Here is a 15,917-nt window from a genome sequence, read left to right as displayed (position 1 = left end):
CCAGGACTGGCGAGGCTTTTAAGGTCCAGGACGAGGTAACAAGAACAACAGTGAGGCAGAGAAGGCATTGCAGGAGCAGATGGAAGAGAATGGAGTTTGGTTGCATTGGGGCCCCAACCTACATCCCCCATGAATGACTTAAATATGGAACACTGATTGCTATGCCTGGGTGACCCTACAGCAGCACTAGAGTCTGTTTTAAAGCCTTTCCTCCCAACTTCAATGAAGTTAAGCCTGCCAGTGAATTTGGCTGTTCTAGAGGCAAGGCAAGGGAAGCTGAGTGAGGGTAGAGACATCCTCTTCCCCTCGGCATCTGGTTTGAGCCCCTGAGCGTCAGTCTGTCTAGGGCTAAGCAGACAGTGTGGCTGTGGACCATTGGTGACTCTTTCTTTGAGAAAGCCAGGCTCCTGGGAGGGAGGGGGTGGGCCTCTAGTCTCTCCTGTGCTCCAGATCCTAGTCTCCTAATTTAAAAGTTTGCTCTCTGTGGAAGCCTTATTTCTCAACTCTCCATGGCTCAAATGCCCTATGGCCCTGGATTCCAGAGGGAGGCTCAGACTGGCCCTTGTAGCCTATCCTGCTTGTTTCTCCAATTGGATTAATCCCTCCTTTCCTCCACCCACCTGCCCACTCATCCATCCGTGTATGGATTACTTATTACATGCCAGGCACTTTTCCAAGCAGTGGATTGCAAGGACTCACAAAAAGATGGTGCAGTTCACCATTAGGCAGTGACTAAGTCATCACTGCATGTAGTTCGAGAGCAGGTATAGGAAGATGGGAGGTCAGCCAAGGTGTGGAGGGTTCCCCCAGCAGGCCTACAGTGTCAGAGCTGAGGAAAGAACCTGATAGCAGGGCTGATCCATGACATAATCCCTGACATGACCCATGACCTTGTCAGGTCAAGAAGGACAAAAGATAGATGAGAGGTTAAGGACCTGATCGGGAGACAAGAAAGATGGGGGGTATTGTCCAGCAAGTTGCACATTAGCATTCGGACAGTACTGTGTGTGTGTGTGTGTGTTGCGTTCATAGCGGAGGCAGAATGGCGGAGATCACAGATAAGGAGCAGGTGGTCCAAGAAGGTAAGTCTTAGCTGACGTTTCTCATCCATCCATCCCAGGCATTCTGAGTTCTGTGCTGGCATCATAATCTCAAGTGACAAACCTGGGCCTGCCTCATCAGTTTGGTCCCAGCCCTGTCTCCCCCCTGCCCCGTCACTCAAGGGAACCCTTACTTGCACATTTACTGTATACCCTTGACTTATACCAAGGATAGAAAGAAGAAATGGCTGTATGTGGATTGTCTCTGCACTGGTTTATTTATTTATTTATTTATTTTGAATGGATAAATAAATTGTGGTTTATTCATGCAATGGAATAATATACAACATAAAGAATTTCACAAATCTTCACATTTTCAGATACATTAATAAACAAAAGTAGCAAATCACAAAAATATGTAATATGTAATGTCAATTTTATAAACTTCAACATAAGCAAAATTATTCAATATGATAAAAGTCAGAATAGTGTGTATACGTAGGCAGATACTGACTCTGAAGGGCCCTGAGGAAACTTTCTGGAGTGCTGGGGATTTCCATAACTTGATCTAGGTAGTGGTTTTATGAATGTATATATATGAGAAAAAAATAAAACTTTCCTATTAAAAGATTAGTATACCATACACAATAAATGTATGCTATACCTGAATTAAAAAGTATAAAACCAAACTTGATGTCAGTTAATGCATATTTGTTGGGAATTTGACAATGTGCTAAAAAAGTTATTCATGATAAAGAATAGAATTTATGTTCTAGCCAAGAATTTTTATAAAATTGCAGGATAAAATTGGAAGAAAAACATTATAAATGCCTCAAAATTACCTAAAGCAATTCGAATTTCTTTTTTTTAATTTTTTTAAATTGGAGTTCAATTTGCCAACATATAGCATAACACCCAGTCTGCATTGGTTTAAAAACCAGTATTGAAGACAGTGTCTATTTTATTCTTCCTTCCTCTTAGGTTTGGATTCTGGAAGAATTAAGTTTCTCTCTTAAAGTAGTGGTAGGTTTCCTTTTGTGGCTCTATCTATATTTAGATATCTAGCTCTATATAAATCTACAGGTATATACCTAAATATATATGCCTAGATATATACCTAGAAAGAAAAAAAACCATCATTTTTTCTTTTATTTTTAAAAGATTTTATTTATTTGTTTGAGAGAGAGGGACAGCTTGAGAGAAGAAGAGAGAGCATGAGTAGGCGGAGGGGGAGAGAAAATAGGAGAAGCAGAATCCTTGCCTAGCAGGGAGCTTGATGCCGGGTTCTGTGTCAGGACCCTGAGATCATGACCTGAGCCAAAGGCAGATGCTTAACTGACTGAGCCGCCAGGGGCCCAGAAACATCATGTTTTCAATAATAAAAATAAGTAAAAAATACATGGTCATTAAATTAAATTTAGCAAATGCAGAAGAGTAGGGGAAAACAAACGGCCAAAATTATACCACCTAAGACAACTTCTGATTAATATTTTAGAGTGTTTTTATTTTTAATTTTTAAATTTTTATTATTTTTAAAGATTTTATTTACTTATTCATGAGAGACACACAGAGAGAGGGAGAGAGAGAACCAGGATCCATGCACAGAGCCCAATGTGAGACTCGATCCTGGCCCTGGGCCCAAGGCAGACACTTAACTGCTGAGCCACCTAGGCATCCTTAGAGGTTTTTTTTGTTTTTTTGTTTTTTTTTAAGATTTTATTTATTTATTCATTAGAAACAGAGAAAGAGAGAGACAGAGAGAGACAGACAGACACACACACACACACACACACACACACACACACACAGGCAGAGGGAGAAGCAGGCTCCATGCAGGGAGCCCCATGTGGGACTCGATCCCGATCCCGGGTCTTCAGGATTACACCCTGGGCTGAAGGCGGAGCTAAACCGCTGAGCCACCCAGGCTGCCCCCTAGAGTTTTTAATAGCCTTTTATACTATAAGTTTAAAATGGTTTATTTTTAAAGATTTTATTTATTCATGAGAGACACACAGAGAGAGGCAGAGACGCAGGCAGAGGGAGAAGCAGGCTCCCCACGGGAAGCCCCATGCAGGGCTCCATCCTGGACCCTGAGATCATGTCCTGAGCCAAAGGCAGACGCTCAACCACTGAGCCACCCAGGTGTCCCTAAAAATGGTTTAAAAAATTGAAGTAACCATATGTATGAACAATTTTGAATCCTGCTGTTTTTCAAAGACCAGTTTAACCTTTATTATTTATTTAAGACTTATTTATTTCAGATTTAGAGAGTGTGTACACGAGTGGGAGGGGCGGAGGAAGAGAGAGAGAGAGAATCTCGAGCATATTCCTTGCTGAGCCCCAGGTAGGGCTCCAGCTCATAACTCTGAGATCACTACCAAGAGTTGGGCACTTAACCAACTGTACCACCTAGGCGCCCCAAAGATCAATTTAACCTTTAGCCATATAGCTAACTTGACCTTCAATGCTAGCAAATTTGCTATCTTCTATTTTATGGTATTAATTTTCTATTTCCATTGAACAATCATATTCTACTTGTATCTTTCACTGTAAATCATCTCAAGTCCTTACTAAAAGTGAAAGAGTTGGTCTTCTCAGGGGGCGCCCACACCCAGGTGTCCAGCAGCACTGGGGGGGTGTCTGCCCAAGCATCCAGCCCAGTGTGGGCTCATCTTGGTGTCTGCAGGAGATGGGGCCAGCAGGAAAGTGTGAGCCTGGTGTTGTCATCTTCACTGAAGCAGGAATTCCCAGGGGAACCTGTAAGGATGTGGGGATTGGGATGGGGAAGCAGAGTAGGTGTTGAGGACAATCAGGAGGTATCCTGGTGTACTGGAAGGCATATGGCCTTTGCAGTCCTCTACTGGCTGCGGGTTTGGGGCAAGTCACATCATCTCCCTGGGCTTCAGTTTCCCTGTTTGTGAAATGTGGCCAATAACACCTCCATTGCAAACTTGGTTTGAGGAGTCAACGAAATAACCCGTGAAGCGCCTATTATGCAGAACAGCTAAACCAAAACGGGCCACTTACTATAATTGCAGCTAGGAGATATGGTGGGTGGTGAAGCCAATAGTTTGAATGTGTGAAGGCCAACTAAAGGGGCTTTGGAACGTTTCCGAAAGAAAAGCAATTAAGACCACATCCCCCATACTCCACTTGAACAGGGGGACGTGAAGGTGACTGTCTCCCACGAGAGTACAGAAGAAGCAGTGTCAGCAGAATGTGAAATTTAAAGTGAAACTGGCTGAGATGTCCAAGGCTTCCCTGGGCAGAGCACAAACTAGCAGAAAGGTAGAGGAGGAGGAGGAGGAGGAGGAGGAGGAAGGGGCATTAGGAAGGAGGAGGAGGAGGAGGAGGAAGGGGCATTAGGAAGGAGGAGGAGGAGCAGCAGCAGGAGGAAGGGGCATTAGGAAGGAGGAGGACTTCTCTCGCACAGGGGACAGGGCAGCAGTCACTTGAATAGCGATTCTCTGCCCCCATCCCCAACCCTGAGCCCAGTCCTGCTCCTAACCCTCTCTTGGGGGACCTCCACAGCTGAGTGTCACCGCTCAAGGGTCCCCAGGGTCAGTCCTTCCCATCCATCACTCCCTTGATCCAGTCCAGGTAGTTGAGCACTTTGGTGTAGAAGCCATAGCCCTTGCCACACCCGATGCCCCAGGAGACGATGCCCGTGGCCACCCAGTGATGGGCACGCTCATCCCATACCACATAGACGCCGCCACTGTCCCCCTGGCAGACGCTCTGCTGCCTCATCTTATCCCCAGCGCAGAACATGTTGGCAGAAAACACCTCGGATCTCTGCTTGTCTTGGAGCCAGGCCTGGCAGGCGGCTCGCGGGGCGACGGGCAGCCTCGAGTACTTGAGCTCAGTGGTTAACCAGCCCAGGTCCACGCCGAAGCCGCTGACGTAGCCCCACACGCCGCTGCGGTAGAGGGCCTCGCGCTCGGGCAGGCAGACGGGGAGCAGGCTGGGCCCGAGCGGCACGCGGCGCTGGAGCTCCAGGAGCGCCAGGTCCCCGTCGAAGTTGCGGGACTCGTGCTGGCGGTAGTCCGGGTGCACCACCACTCGGCGCACCGGGTGGCTCCCCCGCCGCAGCATCTCGTCGATGCTCGTGTGGCCCAGGAACACATGCACGCTGCGGTTCTTCCCGAGGAGGACGCCGTCCTTGGGATGGATGGTGTGGGCGGCAGTGAGGATCCACCTGTCTCCCAGCAGGGCCCCGCCCCCTCGGCCGTAGATGCTGGTGAACGCTTGCCAGGGGAAGTTCCCCAACTTGGCTCTGGAGGAACCGGCGGCCTCCTGGCTCTGGGCGATGGGGGCCACGGGCCGGCCACAGACTGGGAGAGAGGAGAGAGGTACAGGTGAAGACAACAGCTGCAGCAAGACGCATTTGTTAAAGACCTGCTTCTGTGAAGTGCTCCGTCTCCCGCCTCCTCAAACATTTTCTTTTTCAAAAAGAATCACTCTTATTTATTTGACCTTCATACTGGGATTTAGAAAAAATTTAATTCCAGCGTCATTAACACACAGCGTTCTTGTATTAGTTTCAGGTGTGCAACATATAGTGATCCGACACATTACTCCGTGCCCATCGCGGTAAGTGTACCCTTGATCCCCTTCATCTATTTCCCCCGCCCCTCAGACATTTGAAAGCCAGTTCTTTAGACTGTGGGCAGGGCCATCCTGAGCAAAATTATGCAGCAAGCAGTTTGTCCTTAGTGCCTGCTGCCTCTGTTTTTTGTGTCGTTCCTTCATGGTTGACATCTTCCACCATCACCTGCCCTCCAACCCACTCCCAAAACACTGCACCAGCCTGGCCTGACAGCTTTCTGAGGGTCAGGAGCAGGATCTGAGGTTTATTCAGATTGGGTTAGAAGGGCAATGCTTTGACTCAAAAAAAAAAATACAAAAGGATTTCAGAAACAGTGAACTTGAACCCTGTATACTGCTGGTGGGAATGTAAAAGGATGCAGCCCCATTGGAAAATAGCCTGGCAAGTCCTCACAAAGTTAAACACACAGGTGTGAAGTGACCTAACAATTCCCCTCCTAGGGATATGCCCAAGAGAATAGAAAATGTTCACACAGACACTCACTCGTACATGAATGCTCATAGTGGCAGTATGCAGAAGGCAAAAAGTGGAAACAACCCACATGTCCTTTAACTGATGAACGGATGAACAAAAGGTGGGATATCCATGGAAAGGAATGGAATGCTGACACTTGCTACAGCATGGATGAACCTTGAAAAAATGAAAGAAGCCAGACACAAAAGGCCACATGCACACTGTATCATTCCCTTTATAGAAAATGTTAAGAACGGGCAAATCATAGAGTCAGAGAATAGACTTATGGTTGCCATGGGTGGCGGAGGGGAGAGTCGGAGGAGGTACTGGGTTTCTTTTTGGGATGATGGGAATGTTCTGGAATTAGTGGTAATGGTGGCACAACATTGTGAATGTACTAAAAATTACTGTATGGTACACATTAAAATGGTTAAGACGGTGAACTTTATGTTACATAAGTTTTATCTTAATAAGTCTTAAAAACATGGTGGACTTTCTGGCACTGTGGCATGGAGGTAGGGAGATATTTTGGGGATAGAGAGCCTGTCTGTATATCTTTATTTATTTTTTTAAAGAATGAAATTTAAAAAATTTTTTATTTATTTATGAGAGTCACACACAGAGAGAGAGAGAGAGAGAGAGGCAGAGATGCAGGCAGAGGGAGAAGCAGGCTCCATGCACTGGGAGCCCGACGTGGGATTCGATCCCGGGTCTCCAGGGCCAAAGGCAGGCGCCAAACCGCTGCACCACCCAGGGATCCCCTGTCTGTATATCCTTAAAGTGGACCATCCCAAGAGAGGGATTTTTCTTATTTCCACTCTTCTGACCCTCTTCTCCCTTACGGTCTCCTCTGATGGACTTCCTCTATGCATTTACTTTCTCAGCTAATCTTTTGATCCTGAATAAGGAACAAGATTCTTGCCTCCCCTTTTCTGGGCCTCCTTGGCTCCCCTCTTCTGCACCTTCTGCCTTTCTCTCTCCCTCTCTACTCTAAGGCTTTCCTTTACCTCCCTGTGTCCCGCTCCCATGGGCCCCATGCACAGCTGAGTTTTCTTTGGTAAGTGGCCACAGGGTTGGCCCTGGGAGATCACTACTCACCAGGGACACAGTGAGGAAGCTCCTTCCTATCCAGTGTCTCCTTCCAGGGATTCTGGCGTGTGCAGTTGAGTGTCCCTGAGGAATGAAACGAGAGGAGAGAGAAAAACAGATTCAGAATTGGGAGGTGGGCATGGTGGGGTGTCCAGAGCACCTCAGGGCTCTTGGTGGGAGTGAGGAGAATAGGAGCCGGTTCCCCAGCAGGTGGGGACTCACCTGCTGGCACTGCCTGATAATAGGGCTCCCGGCAGCAGTGGTTCTGGATCTTGAGGGGGTCTGGATCTCCACGTGTGCTAATGGCCTTAGAGGCCCCACTAGCCTGGCTGATGGGCCGACGACTATGGTTCACATCTGTAGGAAACCAGTGGTCAGGAGGACCTAGAACAGGCAATCCAGGGGCTGATTCTGGTCCATGGCCATGTTTAGTTTCACTTGCACAGTCTTTTATTTAGAATATTTGAACTTTTTTCACTGATCAGGTTGTCAACGATAAAAAATGATTTAAAGAATTGAAAATAACTGTGATAAATTGGGTATGAGGAAAAAGGCATTTTCATACATGGCTAGTCAGTATGTATTAGCAAAACCTCTTTGGAGGGAAGTTTAGCAATGTCAAAATTTAAATTGCAAATGCTATTTCACCCAACATTTCATTTCTAAGAATTTACCCTTATACTAAAGATATATAGGCACAGCAGTACTGTTTGTGGCAGCAACATATCAGCGGGGGACTGGTTAAGTGCATTATGTACATCACTCAAAGGAATACTATATGCTTATTAAAAAGAATTAGGCAATGCTAATTACATATATATGGGTTGATCCTTGAGACATATTATTGAGAGAAATGCTAAATTTAAGATATTATATTATGCACCCCCCACCTCTGCAACAATATATATATTTGAATGACATAGAATGTCTTTGGAAGGATACCAAGAAGTGGACAACAGAGTTGTTTCTGAACAGGGTAACCAGAGACTAGGGGCCAGAGATCAGAGGAGGACTTACTTCTTAAACACAATTACCATTTTATATTATTTTTATGTACCATGTCTTTTTAAAAAATTATCATGTGCATACATATCTCTAAAAAATCTGAGTTACCACTTGAAAATCTAGCATTTCACTAAAAAATCTGGACTTTTGGCTTCTCTGGAAAGAGGAAATGATCTACAAGCATTCGGCCTATAAATCTGCATGGAAACACCTGCTGGAACTGTGAGGTGGCAGTCCTTTTAATTGGGCTGCTCACCAGCAGGGGCACAGCTGGGTCACTCAAGCTTCCACTTGTCACTTTAGGAGATTAGGGGCCATGGCCATGGGCACAGGCTGCACCCCCAGGATGGACACTCACCCACAGCTTGGTAGAGGGCCAGGAAGCCCTTGTGGAGGCCAGTGGTTCTGTCCCGAGAGGAGGCTGGGGCCCGGAAAGTCAGCCGCAATCGGTTTCCTGGGGAAACAAACTCCCTCTGACCAGGGGGGCTGCCCAGCGAGGAGCCCTGTTGCCCACAGAACCGACTTGGATCCATCCCACTGGCTGTGATCTGAAAGGGGAGGTGGGCAGGCAGATGTGAGGTGAATCAACATCACAGGGTCACATCCTGGGTGTGTGGACTCTAGAAGGCCTGCACACCTCTGGGGCTCAGAAGCTGTCCCTTAGGGAGCTTTCAAGTAGCTTCTTGTTCCATGACTGACTGCCAGCTTTCTTTCATCCATGACCAGATACCTAAAATATTTCTTTAGCCTACCATAATTATCTCTAAAGCCCACTGTAGTTCCCAGGAAGCTCCTTGGGAATCCCAGGGTTCCTCCAGTGTCCACTGTATTATAAATTCTAAGAAGGCAGGAACCACATCTACTTTGCTCACCATTGACTCCCTGATGCTCCAAATGGTACATATAGCACCACAGCCTTAAAGCAACAAATATGTGGATGTAAGTCCTTCCCACCCTGCCTCCTCCACCGCCATCACCTTCCTCTTGTCCGAATAAATTCCTATGGCCAATATCTGTGAAGCAATAAGACTCTCTGCGAAGACTGAGCCCCCCAGGTTCCTAATCTTTCCTGCTCTCTTCTTTCGGAATGTTCCTCCCCTTACCCCATAAACTATAAATGAACCCCCCTTCCCAAGGTGTGAAATCTACAGACACAAAAGGTACAGAGTATGCACTCCAGCTATTGTTGCTTTAGTATGTTCTTTAAGCAGGTTATCTCTGCTTCTGTTCCTTCTGACTGCCTCACCCCTGCTCAAATCCCTTCCTGTGCATTCCCCAACCCAAGGAAGGGCACCTTTGAAGGAGTTCCCATGGCCTGCTTCATGCCTAATCTCTGTTCTGGGCACACAGTTCATTGGTCAGCTCACTGGATTTCTGACCTTCATATTGACCCAGATACGTTGGGTTCTTGCTAGCACTTTGTTCTCTCATTCTCCTCAAATCCCAAATTCCTTTAGGGCTCCCTCCAGCCCATCTCTCCATGATCACAGTAACTGAATGAAAGTTGACACAAAGAAAAGTTTTCAATCACCTGAAATGTCTTGCTTGGGCATGTCCCAGTACTTTTCCTTCCTCAGGGTGTCAACACTTTAATGTCCTTATTTAACAGACCTGCCTCTTGGGGACCCTAGGAGACTGTCCTTTATTAATATACTTGGTTGTTAAATGATCCAGTTTTCTTTTTACCTTTCCTCATGGGTTGTTGGCTAGCTAAAATGACTTAGGAGTCTAACTAGCAAAGTAGAATGAATACCCGACTGAGAGTCTTCAGACCTGTGTTAAATTCCCAACTTTACCTCACCTCCCTGTATGACATGGGAGCTTTCTTAACCATCCCAACTCTTGGTTTCCTCCTATAAAATAGTCTGTGAGGCGTCTTCTAGCCAGGACAACATCATGCCCTATGACACTCTCATGTCTGCGTGAAGAGCGGTGGTGAGGATGACAGTAAACACCCACTCATGCCAAATTCACTCAGTTGGGTGTTCTACAGAAGCTTGGATTTCATTCATTCTTTCATTTGTTCCTTCAACAGTTATTGATTATGTGCTGTGTGTGAGACACTGGGCTAGGTGCTGGGGATACAGAGAGGAAGGACACACAGTTCTGCTACTCAGGAGCCCATGGGCTGGCTGAGCATACCCTACAAATTAAAAACTGACCTAGACTACAGGGCATTAAATTCTGCACTTGCAGTGTCTGTGTGATTTGGTCTGGAAGCAGAGAGGAGGGAAGAATCCTATTCCTGAGCTTGAACTCCCTCAATGATAGGGAAGTCGGGCCAAGATTGAAATTGCCCATGACTGACAATAGCAGAGCTCATGGTAGGTGCTCAAGAGACATGGGCTAAATAAATAAAGGACAGTCACAATTTCCAGTAAAATCTGAAGCAGTAAACACATGCATTTATCTCCTTTCCCACCTTAAATCCCACCAACATGACAGCAAAGCGATAAAATGGTGTACATGATCAAGGGCAAGAAAGTGAGACGACGTGACAGCAGATGAGGGATATCAACGTTTTGGAATATGGGATGGAGATGGACAAATGGAAATGAGTCTGCAAAGGTGGGAGCCAAATAAAACAAGCAGGTTCTCACAATAGGACCCAGACAAATTTCAGAAATTGGAGTAACCAGGAACACCCAAGGATGAGGATGAAGGAAGGGCTGACCTACTTGGGGAGACCTCAGAAATCTAGGTCCCTTTGCCCACCCTGTGCGTTCAGACAATTCCCTCTGGCTCACCCTGGCAGAAGATCTGAGCATTAGCCAGACACCCTGGACTAGGGGCCCCTCCTGCCCCTGCACACTCAACAGAGGAGATGAAGACCAGTACCAAAAACAGAGGGATTAGGTGAAAGTCTACATATCAAACAGTGAGATTCCCTCCTCTGCTTGTTTACCAGAATGTTGGCAACCCTGAGCAGAAAACCAGAGGATTCTTTTTTTAAATAAATTTTTAAAGATTTTATTTATTTATTTATTCATGAGAGAGAGAGAGAGAGAGAGAGAGAGAGAGAGAGGCAGAGACACAGGCAGAGGGAGAAGCAGGCTCCATGCAGGGAGCCTGATGTGGGACTCGATCCCCGGTCTCCAGGATCAGGCCCTGGGCTGAAGGCAGGTGCTAAACCGCTGAACCATCCAGGGATTCCAAAAACCAGAGGATTCTAATCTGAGATTGGCTGTCCCTAAAGAAAATACTTCCACAAGCTAATATTTGGGAGGTCCCCAACAGCACAAATAGGTCAGCTTGTTGACATTTCTATTTTCAAACCCGTCACTTCACAGATTTTAGTTATCCACATGGAGCATCCAGTGCCATTTAAATATTTCACTCTTAAATGTGAATGAACTACCAAAGATTCTCAGACATTGTAGGAAAGTTTCTAATATGATAAGCAGAGATCAAAACAAATGAACAATAATGGGGTAGAGATAATAGAAGGAATAGAAGGAAACATTTAAAAACAATCCGTGTAGAGGGAAAGGAGTAGATATTGCCTCTATGAAACAAGAACAATCTTCTATAAAAAGATACGTTTAGAAGATAAAATCGAGCTTTTAGACATGAAAAAATGTTAGCAGAAAAAAAATTAACAAAAAGTTAATATTTAAGGGGCACCTGGGTGGCTCAGTCAGTTAAGTGTCTGCCTTTGGCTCAGGTCATTATCCCAGGGTTCTGGGATGGAGGCTCGCATCAGGCTCCCTGCTCAGCAAGGTGTCTGGTTTTCCCTCTCCCTTTGCTGCTCCTTCTGCTTGTGCTCACCCTCTCTCAAATAAATAGATAAAATCTTTTTTAAAAGTTGGTATTTAAAATGAGGAAATCTCTCAGAAGGTGGAACAAAAAGATGGAAAACAGAACAGAATGGATGAACAAAACTGGAGAATCAGTCCAGAGTTTACAACATCTAAATTGTAGGAGATCCAGAAAGAGCAAATAAAGAAAGCAGACATCTGGAACTTATTTAAAAAATAATACAAGAGCGGCGTGTGGGAAAATGAGTGAAATAGGTGATGGGGATTAAGGCATGCACTTGTCATGATAAGCCCCGGGTGATGTGTGGAAGTGTTGAATCACTGTATCCTACACCTGAAACTAATATTACACTGTATGTTAGCTAACTGAAATTTAAATAAAAACTTAAAAAAATGAGGAGAAGAAAAGTACAACATAAGGAATATAATCAATAATATAATAACATTATATGCTGACAGATGGTGACTACACTCATCAGAGTAAGCGCTGAGCAATGTATAGAACTATATTTTCAATGTTGCACAATTGAAACTAAGATAACATTGTCAACTACACATCAGTAAAATAAAAGTAAAAATAAAAATAAACATAGTCCCAGAAGGCTAAAAAAAAAAAAAATACAAGAGCTTTCCTGGAATTGAAGGACTAGATTTAAAACTCTTGGTTGGGGTGCCTGGGTGGCTCAGTAGGTTAAGGATCCTACTCTTGGTCTCGCCTCAGGTCATGGTCCTGTCGTTGTGAGATCATCAAGCCCCACATCAGGCTCTGTGTCAGTGTGGAGTCCGCTTCAGATTCTCTCTCCCTCTCACTCCCTCTCTCTCTTTAGTAAATTAATAAAATCTTAAAAAAAAGAGTCTTGGGGCACCTGGGTAGCTCGGTGGTTGAGCGTCTGCCTTCAGCTCAGGTCGTGATCCTGGGATCCTGGGATCGAGTCCCACATGGGGTTCCCTGCAGAGAGCCTGCTTCTCTCTCTGCCTGTGTCTCTGCCTCTCTCTGTGTGTCTCTCAGGAATAAATAAATAAAATCTTTTTTAAAATTAAAAAAATTTAAAGAGTCTTTAGATTAAAAAACCCTGTTCAATGAATACAAAAAGACTTGCATCAAGGCACATCAGAATGAAAATTTAGAATACTGCCAGTAAATATGGAAAATGTTCCAAAAGTTCTAGAGAGAAAAAACTAAGGTTGGGAAATCATACTTGTACCAGACTTAACATTAGAGCATGCAGACTGTATCATCAAAATTCTGAGAGAAATTGTTTGTAACCCAGATCAACTATTCATCAACTGTGAGAGTAGAACTAAGATATTTGTGGATATGTAAGATCCTTTGTCATTTATTCTCTCATACCTTTTCTGAAGGAGAATGTGCGCCTCCAAAATGAGGAAATAAACAAGAAAAGAAAATGATATGGGGTTCAGTTCCAGCACAGGTTAGGTAAAGGAAATGCCCAGAAGGAGAGAGAAGGGACTCCCAAATGCGCAAGGCTCTAGAGAGCAAGGAACTCAGATGGAGGACATAAAGCATCAAGGGATCTCCAGGTGGGATGTCACCAATGCAGAGGATGAAGAGATTGAGATATGAAGTTGATTATGTCCAGAGGCTAAGAGTTTGGGGGAGCTTAGATAACTGATAGAACTAAGCAAACTACAAATCAAAACAAAAACAGAAAACCCAAAAAAACTCCATGTGATTACTGACTCCTGGGAGAAAGCCAGAGAGGCAAGGACATATAATTACTGTACACCATGTGCTCAGAGGGAATATTTTAAAGTCATGATAATGTCAATAACTAGAAATGCTAATAATGGTAGATTGGGAAGATGGGGTGGGGAAATGTGTTGCAGGTCTAGGAGAGGTAAAGCGAGTCCTCTTCTATAGTTGGAAATTAAGTGATCATATGAAAAAACAATAACATAATAAGCGTGCTCTTTATGCCTGTGAAAGTCAATGCCAGATGGAGCAGCTACGTGAACTGCCTCTGCCCCTGGGAGAGGCACTGCTTCTGGGAAGAAGGCTGGAGACTGCTGTTTGCATTATAAGCCTTGTATCCTCATTTTTTACAAGAACTTTGTGCAGGAATGATTTTGATACAAATGAAATTTAACCCAAAAGGTAATGTAAAGCGATGTTTTTAAAGTGTCCATATCCTGGGATGCCTGGGTGGCTCCGTGGTTGAGCATCCTTTGGCTCAGGTCATGATCCTGAGGTCCTGGGATCTAGTCCCACATGGGGCTCCCCACGGGGAGCCTGCTTCTCCCACTGCCTGTGTCTCTGCCTCTCTCCCTTGTCTCTCATGAATAAATAAATAAAATTCTTTTAAAAAAATAAAATAAAGTGTCCTTATCCGGCCACTTGAACAGTCACCTCATCTTTCGTTATTATTTAGAACCAGCTTCCTGATCTGATAGAGCCTGTACTCCACAAATAGTTGGTGGATCTTTACTGACTGAAGTTTGAGTCCCTGCTCTTTGACTCCAGGATTTTGCAGTATTTGTGTGTGTTCCTTTGTACGACTTCCAAAGGCAGGGCCTGCCCCGCCGCCCTCTCTTGCTCTGTGGGCCCCAGATGGTTAGCAGGGGCAGGGCCTCTGGTGGAAGGCTGCGCCCTTGGGCAGACCCTGGCCTCCCTGGGTCTGACTTGGGCTCTTCATTCATCCTTTGCCATTCAAGGCACAGCCATGTCCCCCTGCCTCTGGGCTCCGGGCCAGAGGCTTCCTCCCCAGAGTTCCCTTCAGGACCCCCACCGCAGCTCACTGTGACTGAGTCCTGCTCACAGTCTTGGGATGGCTCCAGGTCGAAGTCCTGGAAGACAAGCCTCACAGCAAAGCCGTCCGGAGCCTCGATGTCAGTGGAGCTCTCTTGGCCTTTGCGATATGGCTCTGGATACCCGGGGGATGTCAGCTGCTGGGGCAGCTGCTGGGCCAAGAGCACGGAGCCCTGCGTGGGGCAAGCCTGGAAGACTCCCCAGAGGAGTAGCCACCACCTGTGAGTGAGTGAGAGCAAGATGTGGTCACACAGCTATGGCCTGAGGCCTGTGGAAATATGAAGAGCAGGGGCAGGTGAAACTAAGAGATTGAGAGGGCCAGCAAAGGCATTGGCAGCTGTGGCATGAGCCCCGGAGGCCTGGGCACCTGCTGGCTCCTCCTGCGGTGCCCCTCCTCACCCCGATTCCTTCAGCCTTCTAGCCAGCGTGAGCTCCGACTGCGAGTTTTCCACCTCTGCTCGCGTCCCTGGACAGTCTCAATCAAAGTAGCAGGCTGCTTTCTGCTTAGGCAAGTCCCAATCCCACCCTGGGACCTGGGGGAGCAAAGGTGGTAGGAGGGGGGACATTTGAATGCGTTGAATACTTCCTGGCTCGCAGGTCATGGAGCCTGACCAACTCCAGGGAAGGCTTCTGGAGGCTACAGGCAACTCTCCAATTCCCGGGGCAGTAACTGGCTCTGTGTGTGTGTGTGTGTGTGTGTGTGTGTGTGTGCACACGTCCCTGGGCCCCCCTTCCCCTCTCCCCGCCAGCCTCTCCTCCAGGCCTTTCTGTGTGCGCACTCACATCTTGCCCGGGCAGCCTGTGGACTGGGGGCTTCTCCAGAGGTCATTTCCCAGCTGTGAAACCAGGCATCTGGAACTGGACATCTGGGACCAGGACGCCAGGGAACAGGAGGTGGGGCTGGGGAAGGCCCTGTGTGGGAGGAGGGAGAAGTTACTGGAAATGAGTTAAGTAATTCTCCAGTTCCTTTTTTTCTAATTCTCTGGGTCGAGTGCCATCTGCTGTCTGATTCAGGCATAGTTCACCCACCACAATGTAGAGGAAAAACACCCGCCCAAGCCACATTGCCCTCAAAAGATAGCGGGGGGCCAGGAAGGCACCCACTCTTAACTCTTTTATACTGTTTAAAACTAATTTTTACCTTGTACACGTATCACACGGTAGGGTGGCTTTTTTGTGTTAAGGATGTCATCTTT

At 46.2% G+C, this 15,917-nt stretch overlaps 1 protein-coding gene across 5 annotated transcripts; it reads right to left on the bottom strand.

The window, feature by feature from the left end:
• Positions 1–3,014: 3,014 nt before the first annotated feature.
• On the bottom strand, positions 3,015–15,654 carry C1RL (complement C1r subcomponent like). Of its 5 annotated transcripts, none has more exons than XM_077871220.1 (6): positions 15,505–15,654; positions 14,702–14,940; positions 8,555–8,650; positions 7,414–7,575; positions 7,201–7,275; positions 3,015–5,374 (listed from the first exon to the last, which is right to left on the bottom strand). In XM_077871220.1, the coding sequence occupies exons 1-6, from the start codon at positions 15,585–15,587 to the stop codon at positions 4,602–4,604; spliced, it is 1,428 nt and encodes a 475-aa protein (XP_077727346.1). In that variant the 5' UTR covers positions 15,588–15,654; the 3' UTR covers positions 3,015–4,601. The 5 variants fall into 5 exon arrangements, with proteins under 5 accessions (XP_077727346.1, XP_077727344.1, XP_077727345.1 ...); XM_077871218.1 differs by having other exon boundaries at positions 8,555–8,744; positions 14,712–14,940; XM_077871219.1 differs by having other exon boundaries at positions 7,414–7,548; positions 8,555–8,744; positions 14,712–14,940.
• Positions 15,655–15,917: the final 263 nt, after the last annotated feature.

The sequence above is a fragment of the Canis aureus genome, chromosome 25 (assembly GCF_053574225.1).
Source record: "Canis aureus isolate CA01 chromosome 25, VMU_Caureus_v.1.0, whole genome shotgun sequence".
NCBI lineage: Eukaryota > Metazoa > Chordata > Mammalia > Carnivora > Canidae > Canis > Canis aureus.
The sequence above is the reverse complement of the archived record's forward strand: the minus strand, read 5'-3'. Positions and strand labels throughout refer to the sequence as shown.